The 19,428-nt window shown below is 43.7% G+C and overlaps 1 protein-coding gene across 1 annotated transcript in view; it reads right to left on the bottom strand.

Annotated features, from left to right (window-relative positions):
- Window positions 1-18,271, bottom strand: part of LOC127644399 (transmembrane anterior posterior transformation protein 1 homolog) — a 53,306-nt gene extending 35,035 nt beyond the window's left edge. Inside the window, exons 1-2 of the mRNA XM_052127547.1 lie at window positions 18,082-18,271; window positions 2,423-2,553 (exon numbers count right to left, since the gene is read on the bottom strand). Coding sequence (XP_051983507.1) covers window positions 2,423-2,553; window positions 18,082-18,271 — 321 coding nt within the window. The remainder of the gene's footprint in view (window positions 1-2,422; window positions 2,554-18,081) is intronic.
- Window positions 18,272-19,428: the final 1,157 nt, after the last annotated feature.

Below are 19,428 nucleotides of genomic sequence, written 5' to 3'. Positions count from 1 at the left end.
ACGTTTTGCTTAATTTTTTGTTTGGGCAAGCAAAGATGGGAATTTGGATTTCACGTAAAAGCAAAATAAATAATGCTGGGTCAACTGATGCAATGTTAATTTTAAAAGTTTAATTAAAACTAGATTAAAGGTGGAATATGCATACTATAACTTGGTTAAAGACCTGGAGACTTTCAATTATATTTGGGGAGTAAACCAGTGCATATGTGAATCTGATTTTGATGGTGTTTTGCAAATTTATGTTTAATTTTGAGGTATTTGTTTTTCTTTCTTTGTTTTGGTTTTTTGTGCTATTTATTATTGTATGTTTGTATTTATTTATTTAACTATGTGAGTTTTAATTAAATTTTGATTCTTTTGTAATAAAGGAGGTTTAAAAGTCAAGTCTCTCTCTCTCTCTCTCTCTCTCTCTCTCTCTCTCTCTCTCTCTCTCTCTCTCTCTCTCTCCCTCTTAAATTTTACTTTGGTTTTTAGGAGGTACTGCACAGTTACAGGGAGTACACCCTGTGTTTTTAATGATTGTTTTTCTCTCCCCGTCCACTCCCAGATTCAGGAAGGCGGGGATGACCAGCCGGCAGATGGGGCGGAAGGCACGCCCTTCCCCAGGGAAAGAGGTGGAAGGTGGAAGTCATGCCGGGGGCTCCCCTGCCTGAGAGAACGAGGGAGGAATGTGTCAGGGCGGAGGGCAGGGTCGGGTCGTGATTCCACACACCCGGCCCCTAATCAGGCTAATTAGCCCTCGAGAGGGATAAAGGCCGACCAAAGACGGCAGTGCGAGAGAGCGAGTGAGATTTAAAGGACAGCTGTCCGACACCTGTTTGTGGGTGTTTGTCTTTTAGATTGAGTTTTATATTAAACAATAATTTATTTTGTCAAGCCGGTTCTCGCCTCCTCCTTTCCCTTTAACCCCTTTACAATTATGTTTAAGTTTTGATTGAGTATCCTACAGGTTTACTTAACAGATAGCCCTAATCTTCCTAACTGTGAGTAGCTGCTCAAGAATCCCCTTACTGATCAATAAAATGCACAAAATGCATTTCAATAAAATGCACAAAATAAATTTCAATAAAATGCACAAAATGAGTGGTGGTGGTGTAGAGGGCTAAAGCACATATCTGGTAATCAGAAGGTCGATGGTTCGATCCCCACAGCCACCACCACCATTGTGTCCTTGAGCAAGGCACTTAACTCCAGGTTGCTCCAGGGGGATTGTCCCTGTGATAAGGGCTCTCTGTAAGTCGCTTTGGATAAAAGCGTCTGCCAAATGCAGAAATGTAAATGCAAAATAAGATGAGAACAGTGTAAGGAAAGCTAACAAAGTTGGCAAATCTAATAACTTACTGATATATTTATCTCGGATCTGCGTAGAAGATCACATCGCAAGTAGAGTGCTCGTTTAGTCATTTCGGTTTTGATGGCTGACATTTTAGTGTTTTTATTTATTGTTGTTACATAGATTTGAAGTTGCAGATAATAGCTACTGTTTTTGTTGTAAATCTTTCGTGACAAAACCTTTTCCCACACTCCGCCCCATACAATAATCTGTTCCTGCGTTACGTGCAGCAAGCTTTTGGGGCCTGTGCGGCACCAGTTTTTCCAGCCAAGAACAGCCTTTTCTGCGGTGGAAATGCACAGAACAGTTAGAGAATTTGCCCCGCCCCAGGAACCTGCCCCCGGACCATATCCGTAGAAAAGGGCTCCCACAGTCCCTCTACAGCCTAAAGGGCTTTATAGGCTTTTCCCCACTGGCAGTACTAAAGCCTGTTTTAGGTACTTTTTACATTATTTACCACCTGAAATTTTAAGGGTCATGAAACCCCATTTTAGCACCACTCAATCCAACTTCAGCTTTGAATAAGGCTAAAGTAATGGACAATGGAATAGGGGTGGGAAGGTAAAACTGTGGAGATGAAACTAATGATGTTAATATGTCTTATGTACCAATCACAACTCAGATTAAACGTTCTATTTCACATTTAGACTACATTCACACAGTCAGTGTTTGGGATTATCAGTCATATTTTTTTAATGGTCCTGTTCATAAAACAGTGTTCCTTCAACTTTGGTTTAAAATGTAAAATAACAAAATAGCTCACATATTCAAAACAAAATTAAGCACTTTAAACATGATTTAGTGTTAATCTTATTATTGTTTTTCAGAGTAAACAGTTACATATCTATTGTATTTATTATTTTTTATTTTATTTTATTTTCTTATCATTTCTTTTCTGTCATGACCACTAGGGGTTTGTAAACTAGCAGTTGTGAAACCCTGAATTGATGTGCAGTGTGATAAATTACACTGCAATTGCAAGGTTGTTTAGAAAGACTTATTTGTTTCTTTAAGTTTTGCTTAGTTGACTGAAAAGATGAGTGCATGCATTATGTATTTGTATAGATTGTGTAGTGTTTTGCTTGGTACCTTCTCCAGTTCTTTTGGAATCCGCAGGCAGGTGTAGACCCTCTCCCTCCGCTCAGTGTATTTGGCCTTGTTATGTTCCAGAAAATATCCTCTAGTCAACTCAGCACTAATAAACCTCAACAGAGAGAGATCTGTGCACAAACACACACAAACACACATGAATGTGTGGCCACAGCATCCAGCACAATGAAGCCATTCTACCCATTATTTAACACTATTATTAGTCCTGCCCACACAAAACTACACATGCAAAGGATGGAACTGGAAGCTGATTGTTCCTCTGTGTGTGTGTGAGAGAGATAGAGAAAGGGAGGGAACAAGAGTTTACCACCTTAAAAAGAGAATATACACACAAACCTCTCTACATCTCTCTCTTATATATACACAGCAAATACGTGACCTTATAAAACTTAACAGAGTTATAGTGCAACCCATATGCTAGCTTGAAACTAATTTCAAACTAGTTTGTCACAAAAAATGTCTTCATATCAAAGTAGTGAAAGAAGATTTCTGATTTGTGTTGATGATTCCGTTCTGGTAACATTCTTCATGTACAATAGACACAGAGTCAGAACGGCCTGAGCTGTTTTAAGTACATGTTTACATTGACCTAAAGCCAACATAGTATGATAAAAGCAAGAGTGTGTCACTAGCTGAACCACAAACATTGTGAACTTGATTTGTGGCAGACACACACAGAATGTCCTATGTTTAACAGTAATAGAGAACTAGAGAATACAGAAAACAAACATAAAGAGCAAGGGAAAGAAAAAGAGCGAGAGAGGTAACAGCAGCAGCTGTTTGTATGTGTGTGTGTTTAGTAAAATATTTGCATGACACATTAACATCTTCTATTGTAGAAAACCTTGCATTTTGTTATCGAAGCTCATAATCAACCTGTAAAACATTGTGACAAGAAGAACTCAGCAAAAGAAAAAAGAATGGCAGAAGAAGAGGCCCCCAGTTTAATATATTAAGTACATAAAACAGGATGATGCGGTTAGTTTGGATGGAATTTGGCTTTCGGATACCATGAACTGCACAAATGTTTCTGTTAAACTCTTGAAAGAAGCCTGTGAAGGACAATGAGGCCTAATCCTCTGCAATTATTGTGGTATTATCAGCAATCTTTATAACATTAATGGCACTTTTCCACTGCACATTACAGTTCGACTCGACTCTGCTTGCTTTACTTTTCTGAGCTTGCTTGTCCACTGCAGTTTAGTGCAGCCTCAACGTGGGTGGGATTATAGGCCGATTGTCATAGTTGCGTCGCCCCATCCAGCTCTCGTTGGATCCTCACCTCGGCCACTAACGAGAGGAACGGCTACACCTCATTTATTGACCATGGCGTTGTTTTGTGGCGCACAGTCATTTCTTTTTATAATTCAAAGGTTGCGTGAACAAATGATACTGCTCTTGCTGTTGCTAACTTTAAAACTCACGGGTTGATGTCCTGTGTTGCAAATCCAGTGACACTGGTAGTGACGATTCTCTCTGACGAATCAGTGATCTGCAGGGTTTTGACGTCACAAGTCACTTGGTACCTCGACCAAGGTGGTACTAAAAAATTTACCAGGTACCATGTACTATCCACAGTGTAAAACCCCCAAAACGCGAGCAGTGTCGAGTTCAGTTGAGCCGTACCGTGCAGTGGAAAAGCCCCATAAGTAACCTCTTATAGCCCAAGTTCACAACCAGAGTTTCCAACAGAATTATGTTTTTGTAGTGCCTGTTAAGTTATTAGACTGATTCTGAGTTTGTGAGCCTTTTTGACTCATTAAAGAGTCATTCGGCAGTAAATCGGACTACAGCAGGAGGTCAAGGTCTGGCTTGTTAGCTTCAGCAGTTAGCCCCTGCAGGTGCATGCAAAACGCCAATTTTACCATTGACGCTATTCAAAAGTAGCCATTTATCTTAACGGAATACAATTTTTGCATGAAACATAGGCTGGGTTTCCATCAATGTATTTTTAAGCTCATTTTAGTATATGCGTAAAATCTGCTGGATGGAAACTCTAAGATGACAATAAAATCTCCAAAATGCACATAAAAAACATCTACACTCACTCACTTGAGGTGGATACATATTTTATTTGATAAAAACAAATGCACATAACTATGATGGAAAAATATTTACTGAATAATTAGGAATACAAGATTGGCATAAAAAAAAAAATAATTTGACTGAATAATTAATTCATAACTGGACTAACCAGAGGACCAATCATTGCATATTAAATTTTTGGTCATATGGTCATCCTGAAATAAAGGTGTCATGAAGATCCAAAACCTGTAAACAGTTTGCAGAGCAAATAAGTTGATTACAAACTTGAACTGTGCCAAAGAGCAAGTTTATTGACACTTTTGAAAAATATATTGTAATGTGGATCCACACAGGAAACACACAACGATGGAGGAACGCACACAGTATAGTGCTCCCAGAACAGTGTGAAGCGTTGTCGCTCCCAGACATGAAACATGTTCTTCTAGAGTGTTTTTTCTAAGTTCTCTAAATCACAAGTATTTTATTAATAAAAGAGCCATAGTGGCTACAATTTCTGCGGAAGTGTCGATTTTGTTCTTTTGAACACAATGAAATTGGTAGTTGAATTCACTGAAGTGGCATTCAGCTGATCACAAAGTATAGCCAGGACATTACTGACGTAAAAAAAAAATAAAAAATCAGCACATCACTATTTGAAAAAAGTTACTTTTTATCAAATCTAGACAGGCCCCATTTCCAGCAGCCAAAACTCCAACACCTTATTATTGAGTAATCATGCTGAATTGGCACATTGTTTTTGGAAAATATATATATTTTCTTCTTTTTTTGCATATAAAAAATGTGCAACTTGGATTGAACAGCTATATAAAATTAAATAGCAAAAAATTATTTTATTATAGCAGGGGTTCTTGGCCAAGGAGGTCCCAAATATAATATTTTGTGTTTACCTGGGACCCAAACATACAACACCATGTAACATGCTGTATTTGCTATATGCATTAATTAGCTCGCTTTTTATGACTAAGCATTTATAATTTAGACAGATTCTTACAGCAATCATTATTATTCTTTCACAGACTCAAACAAATGTTAATTGAAATAAAACATTTGAACAAGAACACAAACATGCACACTATCGATTTGTAGAATTAAAGAAAGAAATATGCTGAAAGAGAAAAGATCAATTGCATCCAGTTTGAACTTATCATATATTTAAGCCCTACAAACATGTACCATAGCAACCAAATTAGTTCTGCCAAAAATAACTCAGTGACTACTATTGTTGTTAATAAGATAAGGAATAATGTACAGATTTGTCTGTTTCAGAAGGAAATTGGTAGTTGAATTCACTGAAGTGGCATTCAGCTGATCACAAAGTATAGCCAGGACATTACTGATGTAATCAGCACCATCACTATTTGAAAAAAGTTACTTTTTATCAAATCTAGACAGGCCCCATTTCCAGCAGCCAACACTTCAACACCTTATTATTGAGTAAAAAGAAACAGCTCTCTCTAGAAACTCGTCACTCAATCATTGTTTTGAGGAATGAAGGCTAAGCAATACTTAAAATTGGCAAAAAACTGAAGATTTAATCTAAAGGTGTACACTACAGTCTTCAAAGTAAAAGGACAACTGGCTCTAACAAGGACAGAAAGAGATGTGGAAGGCCAGATGTACAACTAAACAAGAGGATAAGTACATCAGAGTCTCTAGTTTGAGAAATAGATGCCTCACATGTCCTCAGTTGATAGCTTCATTGAATTCTACCCGCTCAACAGCAGTTTCATGTACAACAGTAAAGAGAAGACTCTGGGTTGCAGGCCTTATGGAAGAATTACAAAGAAAAAGCCACTTTTGAAACAAAAAAGAAAAAAGAAAAGGTTAGAGTGGGTAAAGAAGACATTGGACAACAGATAATTGGAAAAGTGTTAAGGACCTTAACCCCACTGAGATTTTGTGGGATCAGCTAGACCGTAAGGTGCGTGAGAAGTACCCAACAAGACTACAGGAAGTGTGGGGTGAAATGTCACCTGAGTATCTGGACAAACTGACAGCTGAAATGACAAGGATCTGCAAAGCTGTCATTGCTGCACGTGGAGGATTCTTTGATGAGAACTCTTTAAAGTAGTTTAAGAAGTTTTGAATTTTTTTCTTTCAAATTTGTAATAGTAATTGTTCACGTTATTAATGTCCTGCCTATACATTGTGATCAGTTGAATGCCACATTGGTGAATAAATGTACAAATTTCTTTCAATAAGAGCAAAATCTGTACATTATTCCAAACTTTTGGCCACCAGAGTGTGTGTAAATATATATATAAGTATAGAAAAATAGAAAATAAAAAAACTGGTGGCAACTTATTAGAAAAGACTGAAAGCTTTTTACACAGGAGATCCCAAATGGATTTCAAGTTTTATAGTAGGCCTAGTAACAATAATTGCAGTAACTATGATATGTTGGTAGAAACGAATCGGTTACTAACGTAACCTCGGTTCTCTCTAGATGAGGGAACGAGTATTGCGTAAGCTAGCTTACGCTACGGGAAAGATTCATCTTTTCTGAGATATTGAAGTCAAAAAATTATCCTTAATTTTTTATCCATTGTCAACGCAGTGCGGCAGCTGCAGACCTTAAACGGGCTAGCTAGCGAGCTCATAGGTTGCTCTGCGGCAACTGCTGCAGCCTATAGACGAGCTTGGGCGAACTCGCATCCAATGAGAGGCGTCCGCGCGCTCACTGCATCAAAGCCCGCCAAAATGGGCGTGACTAGAGTGCATATAAGCGTAGTTCGTAGGCTGGAACCCTGGTTTTCATTGAATGAAGCCAAAAATCGCTCGCGGCGCGAGCACGGCCGGTTACGCAATACTTGTTCCCTCATCTAGAGAGAACCGAGGTTACGTTAGTAACCGATTCGTTCTCTTACGAGAGGTTCTCTCGTATTGCGAAAGCTAGCTTACGCTACGGGAACCCTTTGTCAACGCCGTGCGCGCCAAGCATCCACTGCATGAACCCCAGGGAATTAAGGGGGACCCGGGGGAGCCCTTGTGAGTGGGGAATTAATATTTGGCCGGCAAGAGTGCGGGCCAGTGTGTGTGTAGTACATAAGCACATACACAGAGCGGCGGTGCCGGTCTGTGTGGAATGTGTCCCATTAATGCAGCTCACCAGGGGAGCTGTAGCGTATTAAACCGCTAGCAGTTTAGCCTGCAGAGCGGGTACTTCCAGATTGTAAAATCTGACAAAGGTGGAGGGGGAAGCCCAGCCCTCTTCCACACATATGTCGTGAATGGAAAACCCGCTGGACCATGCCCACGAGGAGGCCATGCCTCTAGTGGAGTGAGCCCTAATGCCTAGCGGGCATGGTAGGTGTTTTGACGCGTACGCGGCAGCAATAGCGTCTACTATCCATCTGGACAGTGTCTGTTTCGAGGCGGCGAGACCTTTGGTGCGCCCTCCAAATGAAACGAAAAGCTGTTCAGAGCGTCTGAAAGATGCGGAGCGCGCAGTATACAATCTCAGTGCTCTGACTGGGCAAAGGAGATTGGCGTTGCGTTCGCTATCAGATGCTGGTTGCGCCGACAAGGAAATGATCTGTGCTCTGAAAGGAGTACCGATCACCTTGGGGACATAGCCGTGTCTAGGCTTTAAAATGACCTTGGAGTCACTTGGTCCAAACTCAAGACACGCAGCGCTGACAGACAGCGCGTGAAGATCTCCCACCCGTTTAACTGATGATAGGGCAGTTAGAAAAACGGTTTTAAGTGAGAGGTGTTTCACATCCACGGATTGAAGCGGTTCGAAGGGAGGGGCTTTCATAGCTTCGAGAACTATAGAAAGATCCCAGATAGGAACCGATGGGGGGCGCGGAGGGTTCATCCTTCTAGCTCCCCTGTGGAAGCGGATGACCAGCTCGTTTTTACCCTGTGACTGGCCGTGCAGGGGTTCAGCGAACGCCGCGATGGCCGCCACGTACACTTTGAGCATGGATGGGGATCTGCCCTTATCCAGCAGCTCTTGTAAAAACACGAGCAGCGGCGATACCCCACATGTCCGTGAGTCCAGGTCTCTGTCGGTGCACCATTTTGAAAACACAGACCATTTTGACGCATAGAGTCTTATCGTGGAGGGGGCTCTAGCGTGTATGATGGTGTTTATTACTCCTTCTGGCAAAGCGATGGGTAGTCGTTGATCACCCACGCGTTTAGCGCCCAGCGCTCTGGGTGGGGATGCCAGATCGTGCCGCGAGCTTGCGAGAGGAGATCTGCTCTCACTGGGATGGGCCACGGGGCTGTCAGTGACAGCTGCGTAAGCTCCGGGAACCATGTTTGATTCTCCCAGCGGGGCTATGAGGAGCACCGAGTGGCGCGTTTCCTGATCCTCTGCATTACCTGTGGCAATGGCGAGGCGGGAGGGAAGGCGTAAAGCGGGCGGTTGGGCCAATCCTGGGCCAGTGCGTCCTCGCTTTGAGAAAAATATTGGGCAGTGAGAGTTCTCTTCTGACGCAAAGAGGTCTATCTCTGCTCTGCCGAATATGCGGCATAACGTCTGGACTGTTTGAGCCTGCAGGGACCATTCCCCTGGGGGAATATTGTCTCTGGACAGTCTGTCTGGGCCGTCGTTCATGTGGCCTGGCACGTCGCGTCGCCCTCAGCGAGCGCAGGTGGCACTGGGACCAACTCAGTATGCGTTTCGTCAGATGGAAGAGGTTCCTGGATCTGACACCGCCCTGATGGTTTAGATAGGATACCACAGATCTGTTGTCCGAACGGACCAGTACGTGGTGACCCTGAATGACCGGGAGGAAGCGCACGAGCGCGTACTCGACCGCTATCATTTCCAGACAATTTATGTGAAGGAGCTTTTCCTGAACTGACCATAGGCCAAAAACCGGAGAGCCCTCGCAGCTTGCTCCCCAACCCGTGTTGGACGCGTCTGTCGAAATGACTTTTCGGCGAGATACAGCTCCCATCGTCACTCCCCGCTGGTACCATTCGGCCACTGTCCAGGGCTGCAGAGCTGAGATACAGGTCTGAGTCACTCTGATCGGCTGGCGGCCTGTGGCCCAAGCCCGGCGAGACGCGCGGTGTTTAGCCAATGCTGAAGCGGGCGCATGCGCAGTAAACCCAGCTGAAGTACTGCTGCGGCTGAGGCCATGTAACCTAGCACTCTCTGAAATTTTTTCAGAGGCGTGAGGCTGTTCATCTGAAAGGACGCGGCTAGTCGCTGAACATGGCGCGTGCGCTGTGTAGATAAGCGAGCCGTCATTGCCACTGAGTCTAGTTCTATTCCAAGGAAGGAAATTGCCTGACTGGGCTGTAGTGAGCTCTTGGTCCAATTGACTGCAAGGCCCAAACTGTTCAGATGACTGAGGAGAACTGTCCTGTGAGACAGGCGCTCCGTATGTGATTGTGCCAAAATCAGCCAATCGTCCAAATAGTTCAGAATTCGCAAACCCTGACTCCGCAGGGAGTGCGGCGCTAGCGTCCATGCACTTCGTGAAAGTACGAGGTGCTAAGGACAGGCCGAACGGAAGGACGGTGTATTGATAAACCTGGCCGTCGAGGCGAATCTCAAGAATGGCCTGTGACGGGGATTTATCTGAATCTGAAAGTATGCATCTTTCAGATCGGGAGAAATAAACCAGTCCCCCTGGCGCACATGCGCGAGGAGTTTGCTGGTTGTAAGCATTCTGAACGGTCTTTTTGCAAGCGCTTTGTTCAAAACCCTGAGATCTAATATTGGTCTGAGGCCGCCGTCTTTCTTGGGGACAAGAAAATAATGGCTGTAAAACCCCGACTCGCTCAGAGGCGGCGGCACTCTCTCTATGGCCCTTTTGCACAGAAGCTCTCTCTATGGCCCTTTTGCACTCTCTCTATGGCCCTTTTGCTATTTCTGAACTACTGTTCACAGTAGTTTCGAGCCGCGCTCTGAAGCGAGGAGGACGGCGATCGAACTGTAGCAAATAGCCCTGTTTTATTGTGCTTAACACCCATTCGGCTATCCCTGGAATATCTTCCCACGCTTTGAAGCGTAATGTTAGAGGGTGAATGGCCAAATCGCCCTGATTGCCGCACACAGCGCGCTGAACAGAATGTGTGAGCGCGCTTAGTGTGTTTATTAGGGATGAGTTGCGATCTTCGAATGGTCGAATAGTCGAACTGCGTGCGAAATTCGATCATAAAATAGCTTTTTCGAATATCATTATATTTTCCGCACCTACCATCACAGATCGCGCAGCATGGTTTTTCAGGTCAGGGACACAAGGTGTCGCTAACATGAATGAAACCCCCTACTGCGTGATCTAGCTAGGGTACACGTTTTGTACATAGTGTAAACAAAAAACAGAAGAAGAGCATTGCCGTTAACTCTGCGACCAACCATGCAACAACCAAGAAGCTCCGTGTGGGACTCATTTAAAAAAATTAACAATGATAAAGTTGAGTGTAAATTATGCCAAGCAAAGCTGGCATACCACCACTCTACAACAACGATGCATAGCCACCTGAGATCAGAGCACCCGGCAGCAGCTTCATCATCCTCAGGCAGCACGCAGCAGTCAATGGCTAGTTTCTTGGGTAGATGTAAGTTGGATGCTAGGCGCAGTGAGCAGATCACTATGCTAATTACTAAGATGATAGCTAAGGATATGCTCCCTGTCAGTGTTGTTGAAGGAGAAGGTTTCCGGGAGTTAATGAAATTCATTGAGCCTGAATACACCATTCCAACAAGAAAGACAATCACAACCAGAGTAGAAAAAATGCATGGTGAAAGTGCAACTGATCTGCGCCGCCGTTTAGCGAGTGCTCGTACAGTTTCATTGACCAAGGATTCGTGGACGGCACTGACAACTGAATCATATGTTACGATCACTTGCCATTACATGCTTAACTGGGAGATGCAGAGTGCCGTTCTGCAGACCAAAGCCATGCCAGAGCGACACACGGCTGAAAATCTGGCACTTGTTCTTTCTAATGCTCGCGACCAGTGGGGGCTAAATGGAAAGGTCACAGCCTGCGTGCATGACAACGCAAAAAAACATGGTTTTGGCCAACGCTAACGATGAACTTGAATGGGACTCACAGCCCTGTTTCGCGCACACAATTCAACTTGCAATAAACGATGGTTTCAAACTACCGAACATAAAACACAAAATTGGAGCTGCTAATCGCCTAGTTTCCCATTTCCACCACAGCACAGTTGCAACACAGGCATTAAAGCAAAAGCAACAACTCCAGAATTTACCTGAGCATAAGTTAGTGCAATCCTGTAAGACCAGGTGGAATTCGGTGTATGACATGTTCCAGCGCTTATTGGAGCAGCGATGGGCCGTGTGTGCTGCCTTATCAGACAGGAGTGTCACTAAGCTATCAGATGCACACACCCTAGAATTGACAGATGATAGTTGGATTGTAATGGAGGAGGTCTTACCCATGTTGCACTCGCTAAAATGTGCCACTACTGCCTTCTGTGGGGAATATGAAGTGTCCGTCTCCATGGTGTACCCGGTGACCGTAACTTTACTGTCCAAGCATCTCAAAGAAATCCCAGGGGAGAACGCCAAAGTCAAGGGATTCAAAAGCACAGTGTCTGTATCACTGGAAAGGAGACTCGGTCCTGCAGAAGTCAGCAACGCACGAAAGGTTGCATACATCGCATCATTCCTAGACCCAAGGCACAAGCACCTGAGATTTGCAACAGACGATGTTAGAGGCGCTGTGCAGGCCGAAGTCAGAGACCTCCTGTCCAGCATTGATAACGCTGGAGACAGTGACGTAGAGGGAGAAAGGTCTACCGAACCACCAGCGGCTAAAAATCCACGAAATGACACCCTCTCTGCTGCCGCGATTGCTGTTTTGTTTGGCGATGATAACATCGAGCAGACAGCAACAGCCACAACCGAACTCTTGCAATACTGTCAAGACATATGCCCACCAATGAACGCTGACCCCATGACATGGTGGAAGGCCAACGAGAAGAAATATCCCCACTTGGCAAAGTTAGCAATCTCCTACTTGAGTGTGCCTGCGACCTCTGTGCCATCCGAGCAGGTCTTCTCCGTGGCTGGACTAATTGTTAATAGGTTGCGCTCGCGTCTGCTCCCAGAACATGTTGACATGCTCATTTTTTTGAACTAGAATATGACATATGCCTAAGCGTTAGACTATGAATAGTTACACTGATTAAAACTAATTTGTTTAAAAAGTAGGCAGGTTCGCATAAAATCATTATGACATGTATCCTTACGCATTTATTTTATTTTTTGATCTAACGAGCATCTGGTTTGGCGATGCAGAAACGGACTGTCTTGCTTAATGTTTTTTTTCCTTTTTTTGTTCTTCCAATTAGCCTACTGTGTAAAAAAAAAACACGACAAAAACAAGTTCCTTGTTCAATTAATAAACAGTTTGTTTGATGACAAACCGCAAAAGATTAAATTGGCCTCCCTTTCTGTCATTGTGAGTGTGCGTTTTTTTTCCCTTCCGATTTTCGAACAGTATTCGACTTTTGCTCCTTGATTATCGAATGGCATTTTTGGCAGATATTCACATCCCTAGTGTTTATGCATGACTGCTCGCAGACAGCAGAGACAGGCTGTTCTGTGAGTGACTTCCCGATTGGGGTAAATGGGGAAAGAGTCACATCTGATAAGTGATGTGCGAGCATAGTCACGGGCACGGGACTTACATGCGGAGAGGTGTTTGCTGGCCGTGTGACAAAGCGGGCAGAGGAGGGAGCGCGCGACGGGCTCGTGGAGCGTTTATTAACTCTAACACTCGAGCGGTTCAGTAACCGCTTTATGTGAGTGTGCTCTGATAGGGACACGGGATGTGTAATGCTTGTGTGTAGGGGTGAACACTGGGTTGTGGGCACATTTTCTACACATAGGGCATGTTTGCTCTTTACAAGATTTCTTTGGGCTGCCGTGAAAGCGCGTTTGAGTGCAGGCAAGCGGTGTTAACACCGGCTTGTTGGCTGCTGAATCTACCACTGTAGTAGCCTGAGAGAAGGGGACTGACAGGGGCGAAGCTTTGACGGTGGTCCGCGCGGCGGGACTGATCCGTCGTTTTGTCAACAAAGCTAGGAGGACTTTGGTTGTTCAGGTTTCAGCGCGATTCTAGGCCGAGGCCCGTGGGGCGGCGGTCTCGCGGCGGCTGTCTGAGCGCTGATCGAGGCGGCCGCCCTGTCGACGCTGAGAAGTCTGGCTTTGCTGAGCTGGGCGCTGTGAAGAGGCTCGTGCAGGAGGCTCACGTGGGCGGCCTGCAGAGGAGTTAGCGCGACGAGGCACAAAGAGATTCATGGCTTGTGTGGCTTTTTGGACCTCTGAAAACAGGTCAATGATACCACTCACCGCGGAGCCGAAGAGACTGGATGGAGAGAGCGGTGCGTTGAGGAACGTAGAGCGCTCTGCTTCTCCCATGTCGGCTAGCGTTAGCCACAGATGTCTCTCAGTCACAGTCAGCGCGGCCATGCACTTCCCTATAGCTTGGGCTGCAGCTTTGGTAGCGCGGCGGGCGAGGTCCGTCGCACTTCTTATGTCTGCAACCGCCTCTGGATGCCTGCTTTCCTCATCCCACTCCCGTAGAAGGTCCGCTTGGAGGATCTGTAAAACGGCCATAGAGTGCAGAGCAGATGCAGCTTGGCCGGCGGCGGAATAGGCATGGCCAACACAGGCGGAAGTTGTTCTGCAGGCCTTAGACGGGAGCACTGGTTTAGACCGCCATCTCGCGGAGGGCGGGCAAAGGTGTGCTGCTACCGCATCCTCCACCGGAGGGATGGAAGCGTAGCCCTTCTCGGTGGCGCCATCCACCGAAGTGGGATCGGACCCTGGCCGAGAAAGGCGCGTTCCAAGATTTGGAAAGCTCAGTGTGGAGTTCCGGCAGGAAGGGAGCGGCCCGGGTAGCGGGTGCTGCGTGGCGGCGGCTCTGAAGAAAGCAGCCATCGAATCTGTTGGGTGCCTGCTCAGGGGGCGGTGACCACTCGAGCCCGAGGCGGTCGACGGCCTGTGTGAGGAGGCGTGTTAGTTCCCCTTCGACTCCGGCGCGGGTCCTGCTGGATTCCTGGGCCGAGGAGGAGGCGTGTGAGCCTGACCACTCCTCGTTGTCCGAAGCCATGATGGAACACGATTCTTCGTCCGAGATGGCAGCAGAGCAGCCGCTCAGCGGCAACTGCGCGTCCCGGGTGGGCGGGGAGGGTGAAGGCGATGCTCGAGGGATGGGCTCCGGCGAGGCAATCGCTTCTACCACTGGTTCCGGCAGCCTTTGAGAGCGGCGCTTTTTTCTGCGCGGCTGAATAGAAGGCGGCGCAGCGGCTTCGGTCCTGAGCGCTTCGAGTCGAGCCCGCAGGGTCGACATCGGCAGCTCCTCGCAGAGATCGCATCCGCCTTCAGTGAGGGCGAGCTCTGCATGCCCCAGTCCCAGGCAGAGAGCGCCAGATGACGTGGCGGTCTCCGGTGCTGAGAGGGGCGGCATGAGGCGCAAGTGGAGCGAGGCATCTTTAAAAAGACGCTCAGTACTCTTTTGTGAAGTTCTTAAGAACTAGCTTGCTTTAAAAGGATACGTCGCCGGATGGCGTAGCTCGCAGGACGGCTGAAGGTGGCGAAGACGGCCGGCTTCTTCGGCGCTGTCCACGCTTGCTTGATGCCCCTCGAACGGCGACGCGGCTTCTGGTTCAGAGATGCGAAGAGCTTCGCTGAAGAGATGAAAATCAGGGTTCCAGCCTACGAACTACACTTATATGCACTCTAGTCACGCCCATTTTGGCGGGCTTTGATGCAGTGAGCGCCGGACGCCTCTCATTGGATCGCGAGTTCAGCCCAAGCTCGTCTATAGGCTGCAGCAGTTGCCGCAGAGCAACCTATGAGCTCGCTAGCTAGCCCGCTCAAGGTCTGCAGCTGCCGCACTGCGTTGACAATGGATACAAAATTAAGGATAATTTTTTGGCTTCAATATCTCAGAAAAGATTAATCTTTCCCGTAGCGTAAGCTAGCTTACGCAATACGAGAGAACCTCTCGTAAGAGAACTATGTTTATCATGGTAAAAGTTTCATAATTTTTTTATAATAGTTTATAAAGTACAGATAATATCAATAATTAGTGTCAAGCTGACAATTATTTACACAACAGTACAGAGGGATTGTTTGTAAGCAAGTATTTCTGCTTATCTTAACATTTCATAAATTCTTAAATCTGAAGTACGTAATGTCTGCGACATCAGCGCCACAGAACGGAACTGCAAATATAAACTTTGTTTTCAAAACATCTTTCTAAATGTGCCCCCTTTCTACAGTTGATGGAACAAACAGATAGTCCCGCCCCCAACTCACTCCATTGGTCGAGTCAATGTTATTGTCTCCCTTGAGAAGTGTCACTCAGAACAATCAGAGGAATTTGTATAGCCCCACAGAGACACTGTTTACAGTTTTCAACAACAACAAAAACCTACAAATGGCTTACATACAGTGGTCTCTGCATTTTAATCTGGGACAGGCGAAAGTATTTTAACCCAGAAGAAGTTACATTTTTCAGCTTTAACTATTTTCCTGTATTTTTCTCGAGCTGCGGGGTCTGCTGTGTGAAGAGACATTGTCTTATTTTGCCATTTATACAGACAAATTACACTGAACTTGCCCACATAATGTATTGTGGACACTCAAAAGACACTATTTACGACACTTTCTTAAATATTTACAGAAACAGCCTATATAAAACCGACACAAACAAATAATCAAGGAAATTGTTCTGTTCAATGAGTGTACGCAGTAAACGCTGTGTGTCATGAAAATGTCAAGCTTGAGTGACAGCGCTTCTGCCTTGCTTGATATCACAGAGAGAGTGTGCATGTCAAATGATATTGAGGATGATATCATCATAATAAAAGAGCCATAAGACAGCCAGCGCAACAGCATGGAAGACTAAACTGAAAACAGCAAATTTGCACTTAGCAATTTTATTCACTTTTACTCAGAAAACTACTGAACTTTTATTAAAATACATCATGACCATGGCTATGCGACCCAATTTGTAACCCATAGATTAAGAAACGCTAGTTTAGAGGGCTATTAGCAGTGTGAAAAAGACCTGAAAAAAGTTTCCTTAACTATTAAACAAAGATGGCAGCATCCAAGGTTCACACTTGGGTCCTGAATGCTCCAGTCGAGCAACTGCTGTTGAGTTGAATGGGATTGCTAATTAACCTCTTCAGGTATTTTAAACCTCCCTGCAATAAGAAAGATGCGTTTACTATTTCTTTTTTTTATTGTTGTTATCCATTTATTGTTTTTTTTAATTTAGCATTTCTCAGTCTTTTAAAATCATCACATTCAATTCACACAGCAACACTGGTTCACACAAGATTTTTAAGACTGTTAAGATTTAAGTTAACATTTCCAGTGATACCATATGTAATTAATAACACTAAGAGATTCTTACACCTTTTAAGCAATGACTTTCCATGTCATTCGTGATTACTGTATAACGATTTTTTTAAATAATTTTATACACAAACTGCACTAACAAAGAGCAGTTTCTTGCCAATATTTTAGTGAAGAGTAACTATTAAATGTTGTATTCAACTAGATAAAATTGCATATTTTTCCCATGACTATTTAAGATCTTCTTAATTTCCAATACTTTTCCAGGCTTGAAATATTATTTTTTTTCACTGATATTTCAAGGTTTCCTATGACCATGGGAACCCTGCTTTATAATAACTTCTACTAACTACCAAGCATTATGCAATATAATCAGTGCTTCATGTACATTTACATATGAATATGTACAAAACAGGAATCTATGACATAAATTTAATGAGAAAGGTTTTAGGTATAACCCTGATGTAAACCAAGACCTTTGTCAACAGTGCACACACACCAGATTTATTCACAGCACCAGCAACTTTATAAGATTACAAGTACTTCCAATTGTAGCCAAAGGAAAATGGGGATGAGGTTAACTTTGAGATAGGAATGATGAAGCTCATGTTTGGGCTTTAATTACATCTTCACACACCTGAGTGTCACAGTTCTGCTCTGTTGATACACATACCTCTAATGTCTGTGTCATTATGCAAGCAGCTAATCTGTCACATGAGCCACCTTACCTTTACCTTAAACCAGAGATGCTGAAGGATGCCGAACAACCTGATCTTGTTAATGGTACATAAGATGCTTTAAATTGTATTGATGCAATCAGCGGTTGGTCGGTCGGTGGGGTGTGTGTTAAAACCTAGTGAGCTACCTATTTAGACAGCATTTGATCGAGCATTGCCTACCTATGATGCCAAAACATACTGTCTAGTTAGGCAGCTCACTAGGATAAGGAACATGTATGTACGTGTATGTATGTGTATATGTATATGTGTATATGTGTATGTATATGTATATGTGTATGTGTGTATGTGTATGTGTATGTGTATGTGTGTGTGTGTGTGTGTGTGTGTGTGTGTGTGTGTGTGTGTGTGTGTGTGTGTGTGTGTGTGTGTGTGTGTGTGTGTGTGTGTGTGCTAAAACCTAGTGAGTTACCTATTTAGACAGCATTTGATCGAGCCTTGCCTACCGATGATGATGCCAAAACATACTGTCTAGGTAGGCAGCTCACTAGGATAAGGAACGTGTTTATGTTTTTTTAAACGCACTGTCTGTCACTCTTACCCGACACATTGCTCTTTCTCTCTTTATATTTTGCCTTCCTCTCGTAAAATCCCAGAGATTCTGTAATGTCTGAAGCACCAGCATGTTTCCCCGTCTTTCTGACGCCGCTGAAGAGCCGTTTTTCGCTCTCATTATCCTCGTTTTCGGTCTCATTCTCGTCCTCGAGACCAGCCGCTACTGAGTCCGCCATCTTTCACCCAGACACAACATTCACGCGTCACGACATACGTCACTACACATGTCAAAAGAACAAAACTCCCATAATGCAGCACTGTCCAAAAATACATATACAAATGTAACGGTTAAATGCATTAAAATACAAGTGTGCGTGTGTGGGGCTATATTTTTCTTTATCATCTGAGCAATCAATTCTGACTTATCAGTTATCAGTTCTGTATGCCAACCCATTCAGAGATAATAATGGTATATTCAACAAGACACTTGATTGCGTTCAAATGTTATCGAGCATCAACCAATTTCTATTATTTGTCGAATGCGAAAAATGAACACACGTGCCTCGTTTTTAATTAACCCCTCAAGTCCATGAAAAGACAAAACACACACACACGCATGTTTGTGCGGCTATCCTTATGAGGACTCTCCATTATATAAATAATTATTTTTATTCTGTACGAACTTAACCCTAAACCTAACCCTAGCAAAAAACGTTCTGCATTTATATATATATATATATATAAACATCGTTTAGTATGTTTTATTAAGCAATTTTAATTATGGGGACACTAGAAATTTAACCATAAACCACATTTATAGCATAATACCCTTGTAATTACCAGTTTGTAACTGGTAATTACATTAGTTTGTAACTGCATTTATATCTATTTACATATTAAATCGTATTTATGTGTGTAAAGTAACTACATATGTTCGACCGCTAGAGGGGGACACATACAAAGGGTACAATAAAAAATACTCTCATCATTTTCTCACCCTCATGCTTGGGAGGGTTACTTTTTAAATATATTCCACTACAGATTACAGAATACATGCTGTAAAATGTCATTTGTAACGTATTCCGTTAGATTACTCAGGGTCAGTAACGTATTCTAAAAACTTTGGATTACTTCTTCAGCACTGGTAGATTTTTTTCACTTGTTTTGACTATAAAAACTCTGCCAGTACAGTAAGAGAAAATACACATTTTAAAAATACATTCTCTGAAAAACCTAAATATCTTATGCAGTGTTGTTTCTAAAACAAGATAAATCAAATTGATCTTGTTATAAGGATTTTTTTTATATTTTTACAGGAAAACAATACATTATCAAGATTATGATTTTTACCCTAATATCAAATGTCTTTCAAGAAAAAAAGAATTTATGATCC

The sequence above is a fragment of the Xyrauchen texanus genome, chromosome 5, assembly GCF_025860055.1.
Source record: "Xyrauchen texanus isolate HMW12.3.18 chromosome 5, RBS_HiC_50CHRs, whole genome shotgun sequence".
Classification (NCBI taxonomy): domain Eukaryota; kingdom Metazoa; phylum Chordata; class Actinopteri; order Cypriniformes; family Catostomidae; genus Xyrauchen; species Xyrauchen texanus.
Note: the sequence above shows the minus strand (reverse complement) of the source record. Positions and strands in the feature narration are given on the sequence as shown.